This window comes from Helicoverpa armigera, chromosome 23, assembly GCF_030705265.1.
Source record: "Helicoverpa armigera isolate CAAS_96S chromosome 23, ASM3070526v1, whole genome shotgun sequence".
Lineage (NCBI taxonomy): Eukaryota > Metazoa > Arthropoda > Insecta > Lepidoptera > Noctuidae > Helicoverpa > Helicoverpa armigera.
In genome coordinates, this window is record NC_087142.1 from 4,764,816 (window position 1) to 4,780,646 (window position 15,831).

The window sequence follows — 15,831 nt, forward strand, 5'->3', positions numbered from 1 at the left end:
ATTTCAGTTAAATCTGTAAGCATGCGCCGATCGTGTGCAGAACGCCTATGTAGGTAGGTAGCGGGCGCGTTTACATCGTCCTTATCAGCTGATTACACTCCACCAGTGCAGTAGCTGCCTTGCACCACCAAATGTTTTTATTAATCGTGCGGTTGCTAATCACGGCCACTTCTCTCAAACCTGTGAGTGAACACATTTTTTGTTGTTTCTGACGTATCTTTACAGTTCCTTACATGTTGTTATCAATCTGTAAGGCCAATTTTATCTTTTCGAATGGATATGACATAGTAAACATCTTGGTGATAAGTAATTTGATCATTCAATTTTATTATGATTAAGAAATAACAGGACATTAGTATTGCAGTGAGCACAGGCAAACAGTCAATAAGAAGTACAAGATACAATAACATTTATAGTGGCAGAATGTGATTGAAAAGTTATTTCTTTCCTATATGTATAATCTATACAGGTGTGTGAGAATACTCATGTAAGTAACAGCACAATATACATAAATGTAAAATTACTTCAGATTTTAAAGTAAAATATCATAGCATACCTATCTTTAAAATTAATAGTTAGTAACATTTTAAAAAGAGAACCTCTACTGCGTTTGTTTTTTTTCATAATAGATTTTGTTACTAATGATTAACCTAACATTTCAATTAACTGTTCATTTCACAACGTGATGCAGTTTATTATTCTTATGATTAAGTTTGATTTGAAATTAGAATCTTACTATTTTGTGATATTTAGATCTGTCAAATGTCAATTGTTTTTATGGGCTAGGTGACACAAAGATCTTAAATTGTCTATTTAGAAAAATTAAAGGAAACCGGATATTTTAAAATGTATACCTATTTAATTAAATCAACTACTAGACATATTAAATAAGGTAATGTAAAGGACAGGTATTATAGTATAAACATAATGAAATGTCAGATTAATTTAAATTTAGAGTGCTACAGTGCGGCTCCAGCCAGCATTATTATTTTACCATAAATTCAGTCTTATATAGGTAAATATTATTAACATAAAACCTCCTGTGAAACAAGATTAGCTACACATTGCAATAAACATGATGTAGTACATGTATTTTGCTCTCATCAGTAGAATGAGAATAAAAGTGACACATAGATAATAGCTAGGCAGTACTATGACTCATAAATATAGCTATATTTTGTACACAAATACATAATCTTTTGTGTTATCTCAGTTATAAATAGGAATATTCATTACACACATTTGAGAACCATTGATCAAGGCTACGCCGGCTTGGGACGGCTCGAACATGTTTGAACATGTCTGAAAATTCCAGTTACATATCAAGTTGCTATAGACTAAAATGAGGCCATAAACTCTTGGTTGGGTACCTGTATATCCTTTAATACAAGTCCATTGTTTTTGGTCCATAGGATTAATATTTTATAATGAATGTTATGGTTGAAATTCAGCAGCTCCTTTTTACAAAGGAGATTGGGCAAGAATGTATGAAGTTTGGTCCAAATGTCCACCACGAACGAGACCTATATAATTAAATAGTCCACTTAATTTAGAGTAACTTTTACTAAGAAAGTAAAAAAAAAACAATGCCAAAAAAAAGTTATAGCCAAAAATGTATTCTTAGAGCCCCCGCAGACCACAGACTTTTTATCGGCCGATAGTTTAGTCGGGTTGGCTTGCTAGTACGCACACCGAACCAACTAAACAGTTTAGTCGGTGATGAGAGCGCAAACTATCCCAACAGTCTGCCGACTATTTTCTAGTTTCTAACCAACTGGTGAAAAGAGTGGTCGCACCGCACAATGAAAATTAATAAAACATTGCATAGAAATGTTATTATTGCTCTCATACACCGGAGAAGGAAAATTAAAAAGCTCATTCCAATCATTAACAGCTTCACAGACTTCCTTCCACAGTTTTTTCTTCACATTTACGACAGAGTACTCTTTTAAGTAAGGCTGTCATTGAACATCCTTGGCAGTCGTTACGGGTAGTCAGAATCCAGTAAGTCTGACACCAGTCTAACCAAGGGGTATCGGGTTGCCCGGGTAACTGGGTTGAGAAGGTCAGATAGGCAGTCGCTTCTTGTAAAGCACTGGTACTCAGCTGAATCCGGTTAGACTGTAAGCCGACCCCAACATAGTTTGGGAAAAGGCTCGGAGGATGATGACTCTTTTAAGTTTTTCTTATAAAGTGCAGGGCGTTTTTCGACTTCCTCGATCAAAGTTACGATCGAAGATTCCGAAATAAGTGACTGAGAATTGGGCGACGCCATTTTACAAAACACGCGCGACCGACCATTCGCTGTCAAAGCTCGGAGCGAACTGAACTATCACTGGCTTAGTCGGCCGACTAAAAAAAAAACGTCATGTGTGCGTGTGTGGCAGGGAGCCAATACTGATTATACGGTCGGTCGATAGTTTGCCGACAGTTTAGTTTGAATTGAATCGGGAAGCCCATCAAACTTGTCTATCGGCCGATACCAAATCGTCATAGTGTGCTCACTTGCTTACATCTGCGTACTGATTAAAATCCCGACCAAACTATCGGCCGATAAAAAGTCTGTGGTCTGCGGGGGCTCTTAATTTTCGGTAGTTTTGTATGTTATTGTTATTATTTTTTATTTTATTCCACTTCTATTTCCGCACTTTATCTAAAACTAAGATGAGTAAGACACATTTGCATATAAACAGCCCATATTTTTTTGCCCGATGGATGACGAATCACTAACCAATTGAGGCGCCAGAAGTGCTTGAAGATACTCAGCGGTGCCTGGATCTAAGAAAGTTCGATGTAACTGGCGGTGTCTTCTCTCTAATAATGAACAATTCTATTTTGTCAGAAAGTACGAAAATCGAACATCATGAAAAGTAATCGAAAAAATGAAATTGATAAAATCTATGCAATGAGTTTTTTGATTTTGCTATAACTTTTTTCTGGCATTATATTTTTTTTTACTTTCATAACAAAAAATGTTCTATATTTAACGGGCTATCTAGCCATATAGGTCTCGTTCGTGGTGGACATTTGGACCGGAATCGCCCATTGTCCAACATAGTACGTTCAAATTAGTTTTAATTGTGTTCAGCATGAATATGGATGGATATAGAGGAAAAGAATAACCAAAACGATGGATGGAAGAGAATATGGCTGGAAAGTATGTTTCTAGTGAGATGCCATCATACAGAATTATGGAAGACGAAGAATTGTTAAGCCTTCCCCACATGAGAAATTTAGAAAACAGCTTTCAAATGTCAAAACTATAGTAATAGCATTAACAAAATCCTCAGAGGAATAAAATCTACAACATGTGGACATAAGTATCGCACAAAACTTTAACAAATTAACACAAAAAAAAACTTTAATACCTAATGGCATAATTTATCTCTATGAATTAAGCCTTAAAATAGTATTTTTTTAAAGGAGAACGTGCCTACATCGTTAATTTTTTTTCTCTGTGTCTGGTTTTCATACCTAGAATATTTGAATAATTTATTTCCAAATAATCTAATCTTAAAAAATGGCTTCTTTAACATATGGCTATTAAAAAGTAAAGCCCCAGCTCGTGTTTTGTATTAAAACGTCGACATATTTTTGCTGGGGACTGTACCAGTTAGCTAGGAGGCTTATAATAGGCAATTTATATTCTGAGCTGATGTATGATACTAGATAAAAAATATACGATATTGAAACGTGATTTTATTGACAAACATATTATATGGATGGGCTTAAGTTAGAGGCCTAATAAATACCCATTATATCCAGTAAAAAAAGGCTAATGATGATTTTCAGTTGAGACTAAAAAACTATCATTATCGATCAGAAAATAAGTTTTAGTTTTTTTCATTTTTTATTATTAAAGTTCTTTTTTTTCTAACTATATCAAAATTTGTTCATGTTTATTCAACTACACATAGGCACACGCACGATATCTTTATTTGACTCCGTAAGTAAACTACGTTACCTTTGTATATAAACCTACTTTTACGTAGGAGTAGTCGTAGTAAACAGCCTTCGAACACTGAGGATAATATTGACAGCATAACCGTTCAATACTGTCCGAAGTTTAACTGTATATAGGTAGGTGTATCAACGCAATGGTCGTTAGAAGCCTGAGGCGAGATAATCATTATGCATAAAAAAAGACGTAATGCCTATTTCTGTTTGAACGCTAACTGCTCTACCACAATGAAATGGGCTCCAATTTTGTCTTCCATGGGTTTTTCGGTTGTAATTGCTAACTATGGGTTTTTGTCATCAAGTATCATTAACATTGATTAAGATGGGTGTCAATATTAGCTCGTACTGTATCAATCTTCCACCCACTATTGTATTTTTTTAACTTTTTTTTCTGTTGACAAATAAAATCATCATTTCGGACACTATATTCTGATTCTGAAACTTCAGTAAGCAAGTTTTGCAATCTTTCAGGTACCGCAAATACCAATTTAGATTAAATTCCTATTTCATTCATATATATTGGACGGAATACAGTCAGTCGGTTCCGCGTATAAAAATTAAACAAAAGAGAGACCTCCTAGCCCCGGGTTATTGATCCGAGCTGAATCTATTTTGAATTTACTTAAAATAGCGAAGTGCTGCGAATGCATTTGCTGGAAAAGGTAAAAAAATAAGCTCACGTCAATTAAAAATGCTAATGTACTAAGTAGATTTATCTCACTGCATGGTACTTCTACGTTTAAATAAAGCATTTCTAGAGAACATAATACCGGCAGTATTGTCAGTAGGTATTCTATGTCTTTGATTCCATTACTCATCACCGGTTTCCTTTATTTTTTTGTCTCGAGTATCTCGCTATATAACAAGTTTTGGTGTACTATAATAAATTGGTGTCTGGCTGGAAGTTTGACGGCACGTGGCAATTAGGGTCCATTCACACTGAAAGAGCAGCGGCCGGCAGCGGCCGTAAGAGCACGGAAAATGTAAGAGCGCGGCGCGATGCGGCGCCGCGCGGCGCCGCGCGGCCCGCCGCGCTCACGCTCAATCCCTTGCAATTACGGCCGCTGCCGGCCGCTGCCGGCCGCTGCTCTTTCAGTGTGAATTGACCCTTAGGGTTTTGCTTAATCAACTTTATTTAATGATTCACTTATCTAACACAGATAAAATTATGTATGATTCATTTGTTATTAGTAGTACTATACATTGAGCCCTTCGTTTTGTCAGAACGGTTTATGGTAGCTGGGTTATCTTATCAAGTGGTTATAACAGAAAACTGAGGGCCTATACATATAAGCGTTGCATTAGTAAAAAAAACATCACCTCTGAAATTTCGTAATAGTCTCTATAGGAGACTGTTCGAGTTCTTTGTTGTTAGGCGTTAGTTCCAAAAACTAAACAGTCGTATCTGCCAGGCATCTGAGACATCGTAAATTGTTATAATAATAGAGTACAGTCGCATAATTACGCTTAGAATCAGATATTCCGCACCCGCATCTTGTTTGTTTTATTGCTCTGACCTTTCCTATCTACATTGTTTTCCTGCTATAGGTATTTACTGACACTATTTCAACTAGAGAGATTAGGACCTTCACTGAACAGACAACAGATCTACCGTCGAACTGGAGGGTGGGTTCAGCAGGATCTTGACCCCATGAAACCACACTCCGTAACGACTTCACCAAATATAACTGTGCAATGCACCAACAAACTTCGCTTCTTTTGTAAAATTTTCTTTGTTATTTATACAAAATGAAACCCATATCCACACATAGGATTATTTCATTCTGTATTTTCTATTTTAGCTTTGCTTTTTAAAACCATTTCGTAGTCCAAGTTAAACTGTCAGACCAGAGAGCAGGTTCCACTTTAGGAATTAGATTAAAAATAAAACCAAGTGGAAAACTCGGATGCTTGCAAAATTAGGACGGAGCCGGTCGAATCGCAACTAAATTACTCTCATCGTGAGATTACGATGGGGCACTTCATTCCGACTAGCTTAAATACACGGACTGGCAGGTTTTATGACTCACTTACTGTGATTCAGTTTATCGAAATCCTGCACACTGTAACACTCTCTATTGTTAATGTGACAAAGTATATTTTCGTCTAAAGGCGTTTATCTCTACGCAGGATATTAATATTATTGTCATGAGTGTAAACTCGTATCTTAGGCTTTTTACGTTCACGTATCGTGCTTCAATAAGGTCATACTGATTTGATCATTAGGGTTGTCATGCTAGATAGAGCACTATAGCAATAATAAAGACTGATCATTGTTTGTTTTCACTAACAATACAATAAGAATGAGTGGACATTACGAGTACATTATAGTCCTGTTACTATTCATAATCTAACGAGTGCAGCGAGGAGCAACTACTTGACGAATCCAGAACTGTTACTGATATCCGCACCGGATATCTGAAAGTAGGACAAGTTCTGAGAAACCAGGACGGCTACAACCCTAGATATCGAGATACAGTGCTCACTGTGGAGCGTGGAGCTGACCACTAGAGACGGGTAACGAATACATTAACTGATACAGCAGGCATTAACGTCATGCGGCACTAAGTATAATGTGCTCCTCTTCATAACAATATATCGTGCAGTTTTAAAGTCTTCTGATGCTGGTATTTAGTGACGTACTTCCACGACAGGTGACTTCAAATCAACACTTCAATTGTATTCCACAATATTATAGGGAGAACCTAGTCGTTACTATAATTTTACTATCGTTGAGAACTAATAACTGCAAATTAACGTGAGACATGTGTGATAGACACGTGGCTCGTGTTTTTCTTGCACATTTATGTAATTGTTTATCAGCTGCTGCTGGTAGTTAATTTAATTAGGGTTTTCATATGGTTATCACGTAACCACTGACTTGAGACTGAAATATGGAAATAATCTTCACATAAACAGTCAATACTTCTGGCGTTTGTAAATGCCATCCTTGTCAAAATTTAATAGGTCCACGCACTGTGGATGTAGACTTCTTGGTCTGTTTTATGATGTAAGTACGCGTAATATGCGTGCGTTCTTTTGCAATGTCCAGGCTCTTGGGTAAAGCAACGCGTTGTGAATGGATTGGGTGAACGAAGATATAGTATGAGTCCTAAAACTTAATATTCAGATACAATACCTGTTTCGTTCAGTTTTAAATAGATCAACGGACTAATGTTCCCAGCGATGTAGGTCAGCTTCCCAACGTTATAATTTTATTCAAAGTTTATTTGGACGGTGGCAAAAGTATTGCGTTTTTTAGTACTTTTTCGCAATTCCTCTGCAGTGTTGCTCTAGTTGTATTTCAGGATGGTATGTATAAAAATGTTACTGTAAATGTTGATAGTAATCCCGTACTGTTGGTACGTACTCCTGATTTCCTCGTACAATCAGCACTTAACTAGATTATCAAATAACGTGATTACGTTGATTGAATAAAGTGACATACTCCACTTTATTTCAAGATGCATTTTAAAGTACTCAAGGACTTTACGATAATCAAGGTTACGGCAAGAAAGGAAGAGAAAGTTGACACAGACACACATTTTTTAGGATTAAATTTTTAAGCGAAGAACAGTACAAATCTGTAGTCTGGATATAAGAATATCCTGAACCAAATCTGATGCAGTCTGGGTTGCTTTATACTAAATGATGGTTCCAACTAAAGCCGTAGATAGTAGTGCTGCTTTGTATACCTAAAAATTAAAAAAAAAATGTAATTGAAGTTTTTTACTACAAAACATTGTTTTGCTATCTTCTATCGGCATGTATCTGATAATTGTAGGTATTATCGTTTGTAATGACAAATACGATTATCGGAATTATTTCCTAGCCACCCAGGATAGATTTACTATCATGTACTATTTCGTAGTTATAACATACTTTGCAGAAAGATAAAAATAGTTGTTTTGAATCAATTTAATTGGTTGATGTAATTTTAAGTAAGTCTTGAGTCAACTGTAATACGGACCGCGTGGTTGGTTTGTGCTACCAACCTGTTACAAAAGGCTACAAAGGCTTACATGCTTGTTAGAGGATGATGAATCATCATAAGACGCGTAATAATAATAAGATCGGTGCTGTAAAAACCTCATTCTCCAGTACAGATTATTTCATTGAGTTTTTTGCCGTATCTTCTTTAATAGAATTTTTGAACTTAACTTTTTGACTTTGTTTATCCACCCTGTAGCTACTACTTCTTCGTCCTGCCCTGTTCCCAATTTTATTTGGGGTCGGCGCAATATGTCTTCCGCTTCCATTCGCTTCCATTCTCCCCTGTCACTCGTAATACTGACACTCACTCCTTTCTTATTCATGTCATCTTTCAGGCAATCCATCCATCTTTTCTTAAGTCTTCTCTCCACCTCCGTAGCTACTACAATCTTGTTAAAAGAAAATAACTCCTAAACAACAAGACTAAGGTACATTTCTGTTTGCAGGCGGTTACCCGCGCGATGAGTGACCAGTGGTAGCGGGAGGCGGTGATGCAGCGAGCGCACGCGGGCGCAGTCCCGCATTCGCAGGCCTCCGCCACCGCTCCACACGTACGGACGCACTCTTACGCTGATATTGATGATCAGGTAACTAAACTACGAATTTTGGAATACTTTTTAAAAACTGTGTGGCGTTTTCAAGCCAATGCGACCTTCAAACCTTCAAGAAAAGACCTAATTTTAAAAGGCTGACAACGCACTAGCGACTCGTGTTGCGGTAGTCGCTTACCATAAGGCGAACCGTCTGCTTGTTTGGATAACTATAGGATTTCCAGGCCTGAGCTTGCTCCATACTTTGTTCTACTTACTCAATAGAGTTAGTTAGAACTTATATGGCATGTCCTTGCCTAGTGACACTTCGTTAGGCTTTAAAACTGTTCCACCTAGAATGTTCTAGATCTCTGTTAAGAACAATTGAGTTTTTTTTTTAATTGAGTGTAAATCCTCGTTAGTAAAAAGTTCACATGAATATGATGCTTTTGTGCCGGTAAACTATTGAGTCCTTATTAACTAGTTTTTATGGATTATCGTCATCTCAAGTGATCTGTAGAATAACCTGTCTTCAAGCCACCTCGAATTTTATTTTAAACGACGAGCATAAGCTGGTTATTAATTAATTGTCTAATGTCACACCATCGAGGTTCTAATCTAACTATTATAAAAAATAAATAACTAAAACTTCATATAACGCTATACCTACATCATAATATATGTGTATTATTTATATTCTATAATTCATTGTTCTTATTAATGCGGATATTTTACACAAATTACCTTGTAATGCTCCGTAATACAGGAATATCTTATGAATTACCTATACGAAACTCATGACGAATACCATTAAGGCCATTAGAGTTATCGCTCGCGCCATTGATTTCATGGCGTTGTTCTGTTAGCCATGAATGGCGGCGGATATATCAATGTGCGCCGTTAATTATTCATGTAATAAGCATTAATAAGTCTACATTACTTTTTAACACATTAATTAACTTGTGTTTTATTACTTACCTTGTTTTATTTAAGGTACTGTGACGTCTGTTTGAACCAACTAACTTGTTCTTGCAAAATCTGAGTCTGATTTGTGGTTGCAATTGTGAGGCTACATTTTGCCTATTTAAAAAAAAATTTTGTCTTCCTGTTTATATTCATTTAACGAGTGTTTATTCAAAAATAATGTTAGCATTTTGTGTACAAGTTCTTCGTCTCAATTTAATGTAAATAAGGAAAATCCAGGATTTTCGCTAGGTAGGTTAATAAACAATGTCATTTACGATGTACATTTATTTATTTTTGTTATTGTTGTTCTAGATACCTGCTTCGGTGATAAGTAGCGTAGGCACAGTGAGCCTGTCTCAATCATCGACGCATCCTACTACCAACATAACCATGGCGAACCCTACGAACCTGGGTAACGCCAGCAGCGGCAACGCTCAGCCGGCTGCTCAGCAAACACCGACACAGGCGCCTGTGCGCAACTTGCCCAAGAAACGGAAATTCGACCCCTCTGTTCTGGAAGAAATGAGCTCCAACAACAACACAGTCAACGCTCCCCTTCCAGTGGAATACCAGCCGCAGTATCAGCAATCTGTGCTGCAGCCCTCCCCAATCATCCAGCACTCGTCCCCGCCTTCAGAGCTCAAGTCGTACATCACATACCCCAACATCGACTTGTCTGAATGGCGGGACCACAGGGTGCTGGCGAAACAGCGCGGCCTATACGTTCCGGGAGTGATCCGTCAAGCTGAAGGTTGTAAAGTGATAGTGGAACTCGACGGCTTGGAGAGCGAGCCCGTAGAGTACAGTGACGTGTTCGGTGTGAATAAAAACGATGTGATCAGTGACGCGAGCCCCCAAATGAGCCATCTGCTCATGGGGTCGCTGTGTGTCGTGAGGACTACGGACGCTAACCGGGAGAATGTGCAAAATGTTTTCGTTGAAGGTCTCGTTTACGAAGTGCTTAATTCTCCTATAAGGATCAGAGTTAAGGTAAGGATGAGCTGGTTTCTAAATAATATCCTGTTATAGTTTCTAACTGAATAAGGGTTTCCCCATGATAATAATATTTGAATTCCAACACCGGTATTTTCGTCTGGGGTATTTATGACATGATAAAGGTTCGTCGATCTGGGTTCATAGACATGAAGTTGAAGTGGCATCTTACTTCGGATCTGCATAGTACTGTTTTTAGTTTCTAGGAACAGTGGATTAACTAGTTACTTTTTGCCCTCGTTGTTTTTCTGCGATCGGATATCTAGGATGTTTCGGATGAACGCCTTCAAGCGTTTTGTGGTTGAACGCAAAAAATAGAATAAAATCTATGCTTATCTTGAAAGTTATAATTGGCTTTTAACGCAGCTATTTACTGGTTAGTTGACTAGAATGTTTTCGAATGTAGATAAGTGACTATTACATAACCATTTCTTTTATTTTCTTCGTTCTACAAGTTGTGTAAATGTTTATTTAAAATATAGCAACGTTTTTTCTCCTTTTTATGGGAATACCAAAATAGAAATAAAATTGAAAAAAAAAAATAACTATTGTAAATGGCAGTATGGGACTTCCAATTATAACAACATGCAATATGTAGTTCACTTATCAAATATTTGACTAGCTTGCATGACCACAAATTGCTTTTTGCCCAGCGCATGCAGTTGACAAAGACAATTTGATGTTATATAAAAGAAATTTGAATAATTACGCAGTGCTAATATTAGTATGCACTATTCATACACAAAGAAAGTTATTACTAATAGGAGTTAGATGTACCTATTTATTACCTAAGTATGTATTTCCCCTTTTTATCGAATACGCACGACAGTATCTAAACGACCTTTGCCCAATAAGAAAATTATTTAAATTTTACTAAGAAATGTAATGAGGGGTTTTGTATTTTATATTATAACTAGCTTTTGCCCGCAACTTCGTTCACGTGGAATAGTGACTACCAGCAGATTTTTGATTTGACCAATAGATGGCGCTATATGTCCGGAATAATTTTTTTTTTTTTTTTTTTTGTAATAAAAACTATCCTATGTCCTTTCTCAAGTTTCAAACTATGTCTGTACCAAATTTCATACAAATCGGTTCATTAGTTTAGGCGTGAAGAAAAGACAGACAGACAGACAGAAAGACAGACAGACAGACAGACAGAGTTACTTTCGCATTTATAATATTAGTTTGGATAAAGACACGGTAATTATAAGGCAGAACAGAAAATGGGAACTTTTAAATTTCTCCTTGTTAATTGCAAGGAGTTACATTTTGATTAACGAATGCAGACTAAGGGTCGGTACATATTTTGTATTTACATATTTTAATTAAATACAAGACCTCCAATCCTAGATATTTCGCCTGTTTCAGTATAATGAGAATGCGTCTTCAAATGTAAATATAGAGTGACTAATATTTTTTTTAGAATACGTGAAGGATAAAGATCATGATGCCATGTGGCAAAACCGAACAATCATAACGCTGTGTGTTCCTAGAAACTATTGTAATTGAGGTTCCAAGCGAACGTGTTGTAGAACTTTAATTAACCATTATGTAAATGTCTATTATTTTTGTGATAACTGGTAGATTTGTCAATTATTTTGTAAAGTTGTATGTAAACTCTAGTTATGTTTGTTTGGAAATCATTGGGGGAAGCCCATTTCCTCCCTACGTGGTAATGCCTATGTTCAGCAGTGTACATATGTAGTCCTATGGTTGAAATGATGATAACATAACTCTTTTTATGATTTCTTCACACACGTTCTTAGGATTTCCCAAAATATTATGCACATCAATGTCATGTAAAAACGTATGTATTTGTGCACATGGTTCCATTTTTTTTTTACGTTTCTATGTGTTGATCGATCAATTAGTGACCCAGTTAGTTTCTAACTACTTTATGTTCTCTATATCGACTAATATGTAGTTATTTCACCCAGGTATCTGACGGAGATCTGTGCAAGGAGATGGTGGAAGTGAAACGTGCAGACATCAGGCTGTTACAGCCTCCTTGGGCTGATGAGTTGGAGGACGCTGGCACTCACGCCGCGTCCTCTCTACACCCCTCCCTTCGTATACATCATGTGCCTACACAGGTAAAACCACTAGATATGCCTACTTATACATAATAAATATAATGGGTCACTTAAAAATAATATACAATTCACCAAATTGTGTTTTCGAAGACAAAAAGTTAAATTCTTGGTTTTACCTATATTGCCGTAACTATATTCACCTATAAGTTTTCGCACTCTTTCTTGACATGTGTTCAAAACAAAATAATAATAGAGTTACCAGACTACAAAATTTCTGCCTTTTTCCTGGACTGGAATTATTTTTTTTTTGCATTGACTAATTTTCATAAAATACTTAACCCAGATGGGTGGGGACAACTTCTACACGTCGTCCCCCATGCCCGGCGCGGGCGCAGGCGGCGTGGTGAACGTAGGCGCGTTGTCCAACGGCTCTATAGACGACCTGCGCAAGCGACCGCCCTTCGACGACTACGGCGAGAGCGATGATGATCTGCGCAGGGAAGATATCATGTTCCCAGCTGATGTCTCGCATATGGGTAACTATGGATTTTTTATACATAATTAAATGTTTAAGATTTTTTTTCATTAATTGGTCAAAAAATATGGCGTATTTATTAGACTTCCCCCCGGTTTTCTTTACGAGGACATAATGATGTCGATTTTCCGTACCGTAAAACAGGGTAAGAAATGCGTATGAAAGGACAGATATTTCTTCAAGGAATGTCTACACCTTAGCCGTTACACTCGATGAACGCAAAATCGATAACACAGGATACCTGTTTTTGTAAGGACCTCACACACACAAAAAAGGGTCGCCATTGACCTGTTCCCAACTTTCATTGAGACGCGATCCGTAAATCCTTGAGTTTAATCGCCTTTCACCATCTCATCCGCATGATTGGAGCTTACCCTCGTCACTTCACTAACATACAATAATCATCTCCTACTAGAAGTGACTTCAATTACACCGGTCATGATACAAAAGAATTTTCATAGAAATAATTCTACGTCCATTTAGCCACACCCAATATTCACTTCCATGCCACATCTAGGTAAAACGCATACAATGTCAGCAGGCGTGTTTTCACGACAAAAATATTTCACACATAATCCCACGATTAATGTTTTTTATGAATGTGAAAGTTTTCTGAGTCACGATCACGAGATATTTAGTGCAGTTGTACTGTTAAACGGAAATGCATGCTTTATGCATTTTGGCTGCAACTCAGTGTCGACATCTTATAGAATTGAGTTTGGAAATATGTGTGGATTTTATGTGTCACAAAACTATACATTATGTGTTAACTAGCTTTTGCCCGCAACTTCGTTCGCGTGGAATAGTGACTACCAGCAGATTTTTGATTTGACCAATAGATGGCGCTATATGTCCGGAATAATTTTATTTTTATTTATTTTTTGTAATAAAAACTATCCTATGTCCTTTCTCAAGTTTCAAACTATGTCTGTACCAAATTTCACACAAATCGGTTCAGTAGTTTAGGCGTGAAGAAAAGACAGACAGACAGGCAGAGTTACTTTCGCATTTATAATATTAGGATCTCAGCAAGCTGTAGTGCACATGGTAACAACGGCAAAATATTTGTTTAATATGGTCATCGTGAAGGTATTCTGAATATATGGTGGTCGGTACTCGATCTTTTGCATAGGCCTAGAAGCCACGTTCAATCACCGCTATATAGTCTGCTACCGTTGTTTTGCGGATAAAACGATATTTTATTTCCCAAAATACGATATTTTATTTGCCAAACAAATGTAATGTTTTACTGAGTTTAACATTATAATTTCCTTGTCGACTGATATTTATGACCAACAATTTTTTAAATCATTTTTATAGCAACAATATGGTTCTTCAATAGATGATATGTTCATATATCTTTGTGATGTTTTTTGCCGGTCTAGACGCGATGTGTATTAGGCATTAGGCTATTAGTCACACATGATTGTGATACAAGCATTCCTAACACTTTTTTATTTTGACACAAACGCGTACGCATTTCAAGCTGCTACGTAAATGTGACCCATTTTATGACTCTGTTTACTATTTGCTGTGCATTAATTAAATTCTTCAGTCAGCGTCAGAATGTCTAGTTTTAAATGTGAATAATGGTAGAGCAATTCAAAATATTACTCGTATATTTCTTTTCAATACCGTCATATTTCTCAATGTTTGCAATTCCTATCGATTTTTCCAAGAAAACTATATGCCCTGGTCCAAGTCTACCAGTCTACAAGATTCATTATCAATCCATTCAATTCCACTCCTGTACATATACTTCCACTGCTCAAATGACACATTTGAATAATAATCAACCTTGATAACTATGTGTTAGGGCTTATATTTGAATAACAGTGTGTATTGTCAGCAGATTGCAGCAACAGCAAGCGCAGCAGTCTTCAGAGTCGAGGCAGTACCTCCAGTTTGTTGGAGCGCAGCCTCACACCCAGATCTCAACCCCCTACTCCTAGGTCAGTTATTTACCTATACAATTATTTAGAGTAAGAAGAGAATTTTTCAAACTTTGTTCCACTAGAAAGAAGAAAGAAAGAAAGAAAAATCATTTATTCTTGCGCAGACGCATACCTATCACACACAATGAGAATTTAAAAAACCAAAATAACTTAATACTAAAAAACAGTTTTAGTCTATGGTATAGTGCAGTGTCGCTCACTATCACATAGACTTTTATTACGGCCCAAATTCACCGACTACATAAACGAACTGTTTACTTTGAAAATTGAGAGCGAAACTTTGAAAATTGAACAGTTGTTTTAAGAAAACGGACGTTTCGGTGTACTTGGGTCTAAGTCTTATGTTATAGAATGAACGAATGAAGTGCACGAAGCGATCAGTCAGTTCCTCAAAAGGTCCATTTGTAGACTTTGCTTTGTTTTGTAGATAGTACTTAATTATTATATATTTATCATAATTTGTGATTCAATTAGTATAAAGTCCACATGATAAACTCAGCAACATACATATATCGTGGAAATAAATCTTCAATCTACCTCCACCAGATCTCAAGCGGCAACCCCGCACAAATACAAGAAGGGGGACGTAGTATCAACCCCTACTGGTATCAGGAAGAAGTTCAACGGCAAACAGTGGCGCCGCCTATGTTCGAAGGATGGCTGTACTAAGGAGAGTCAGCGCCGTGGGTTCTGTTCTCGTCATCTGTCTCTAAGGGGAGTCACTCGATCGTCTAATACCCCACTGGCTCAAGGATCTGCTCATACACCGCAGCAGAGGTAATTATACTTAGCTATAATAGAAGTAAGAATATTCTTTATAAGGGCCGTAACGCACTTTTGTTGCTGTGCGTGCTTTTGGGCCT

The 15,831-nt window shown here is 37.0% G+C and overlaps 1 protein-coding gene across 1 annotated transcript in view; it reads left to right on the plus strand.

Moving 5' to 3' along the window:
- Cic (capicua) overlaps positions 1–15,831 on the plus strand; it is a 37,936-nt gene that overhangs the window by 656 nt on the left and 21,449 nt on the right. Inside the window, exons 2-7 of the mRNA XM_064040938.1 lie at positions 8,400–8,540; positions 9,762–10,439; positions 12,383–12,538; positions 12,822–13,014; positions 14,866–14,965; positions 15,515–15,745. Coding sequence (XP_063897008.1) covers positions 8,445–8,540; positions 9,762–10,439; positions 12,383–12,538; positions 12,822–13,014; positions 14,866–14,965; positions 15,515–15,745 — 1,454 coding nt within the window. The 5' untranslated portion in view covers positions 8,400–8,444. The remainder of the gene's footprint in view (positions 1–8,399; positions 8,541–9,761; positions 10,440–12,382; positions 12,539–12,821; positions 13,015–14,865; positions 14,966–15,514; positions 15,746–15,831) is intronic.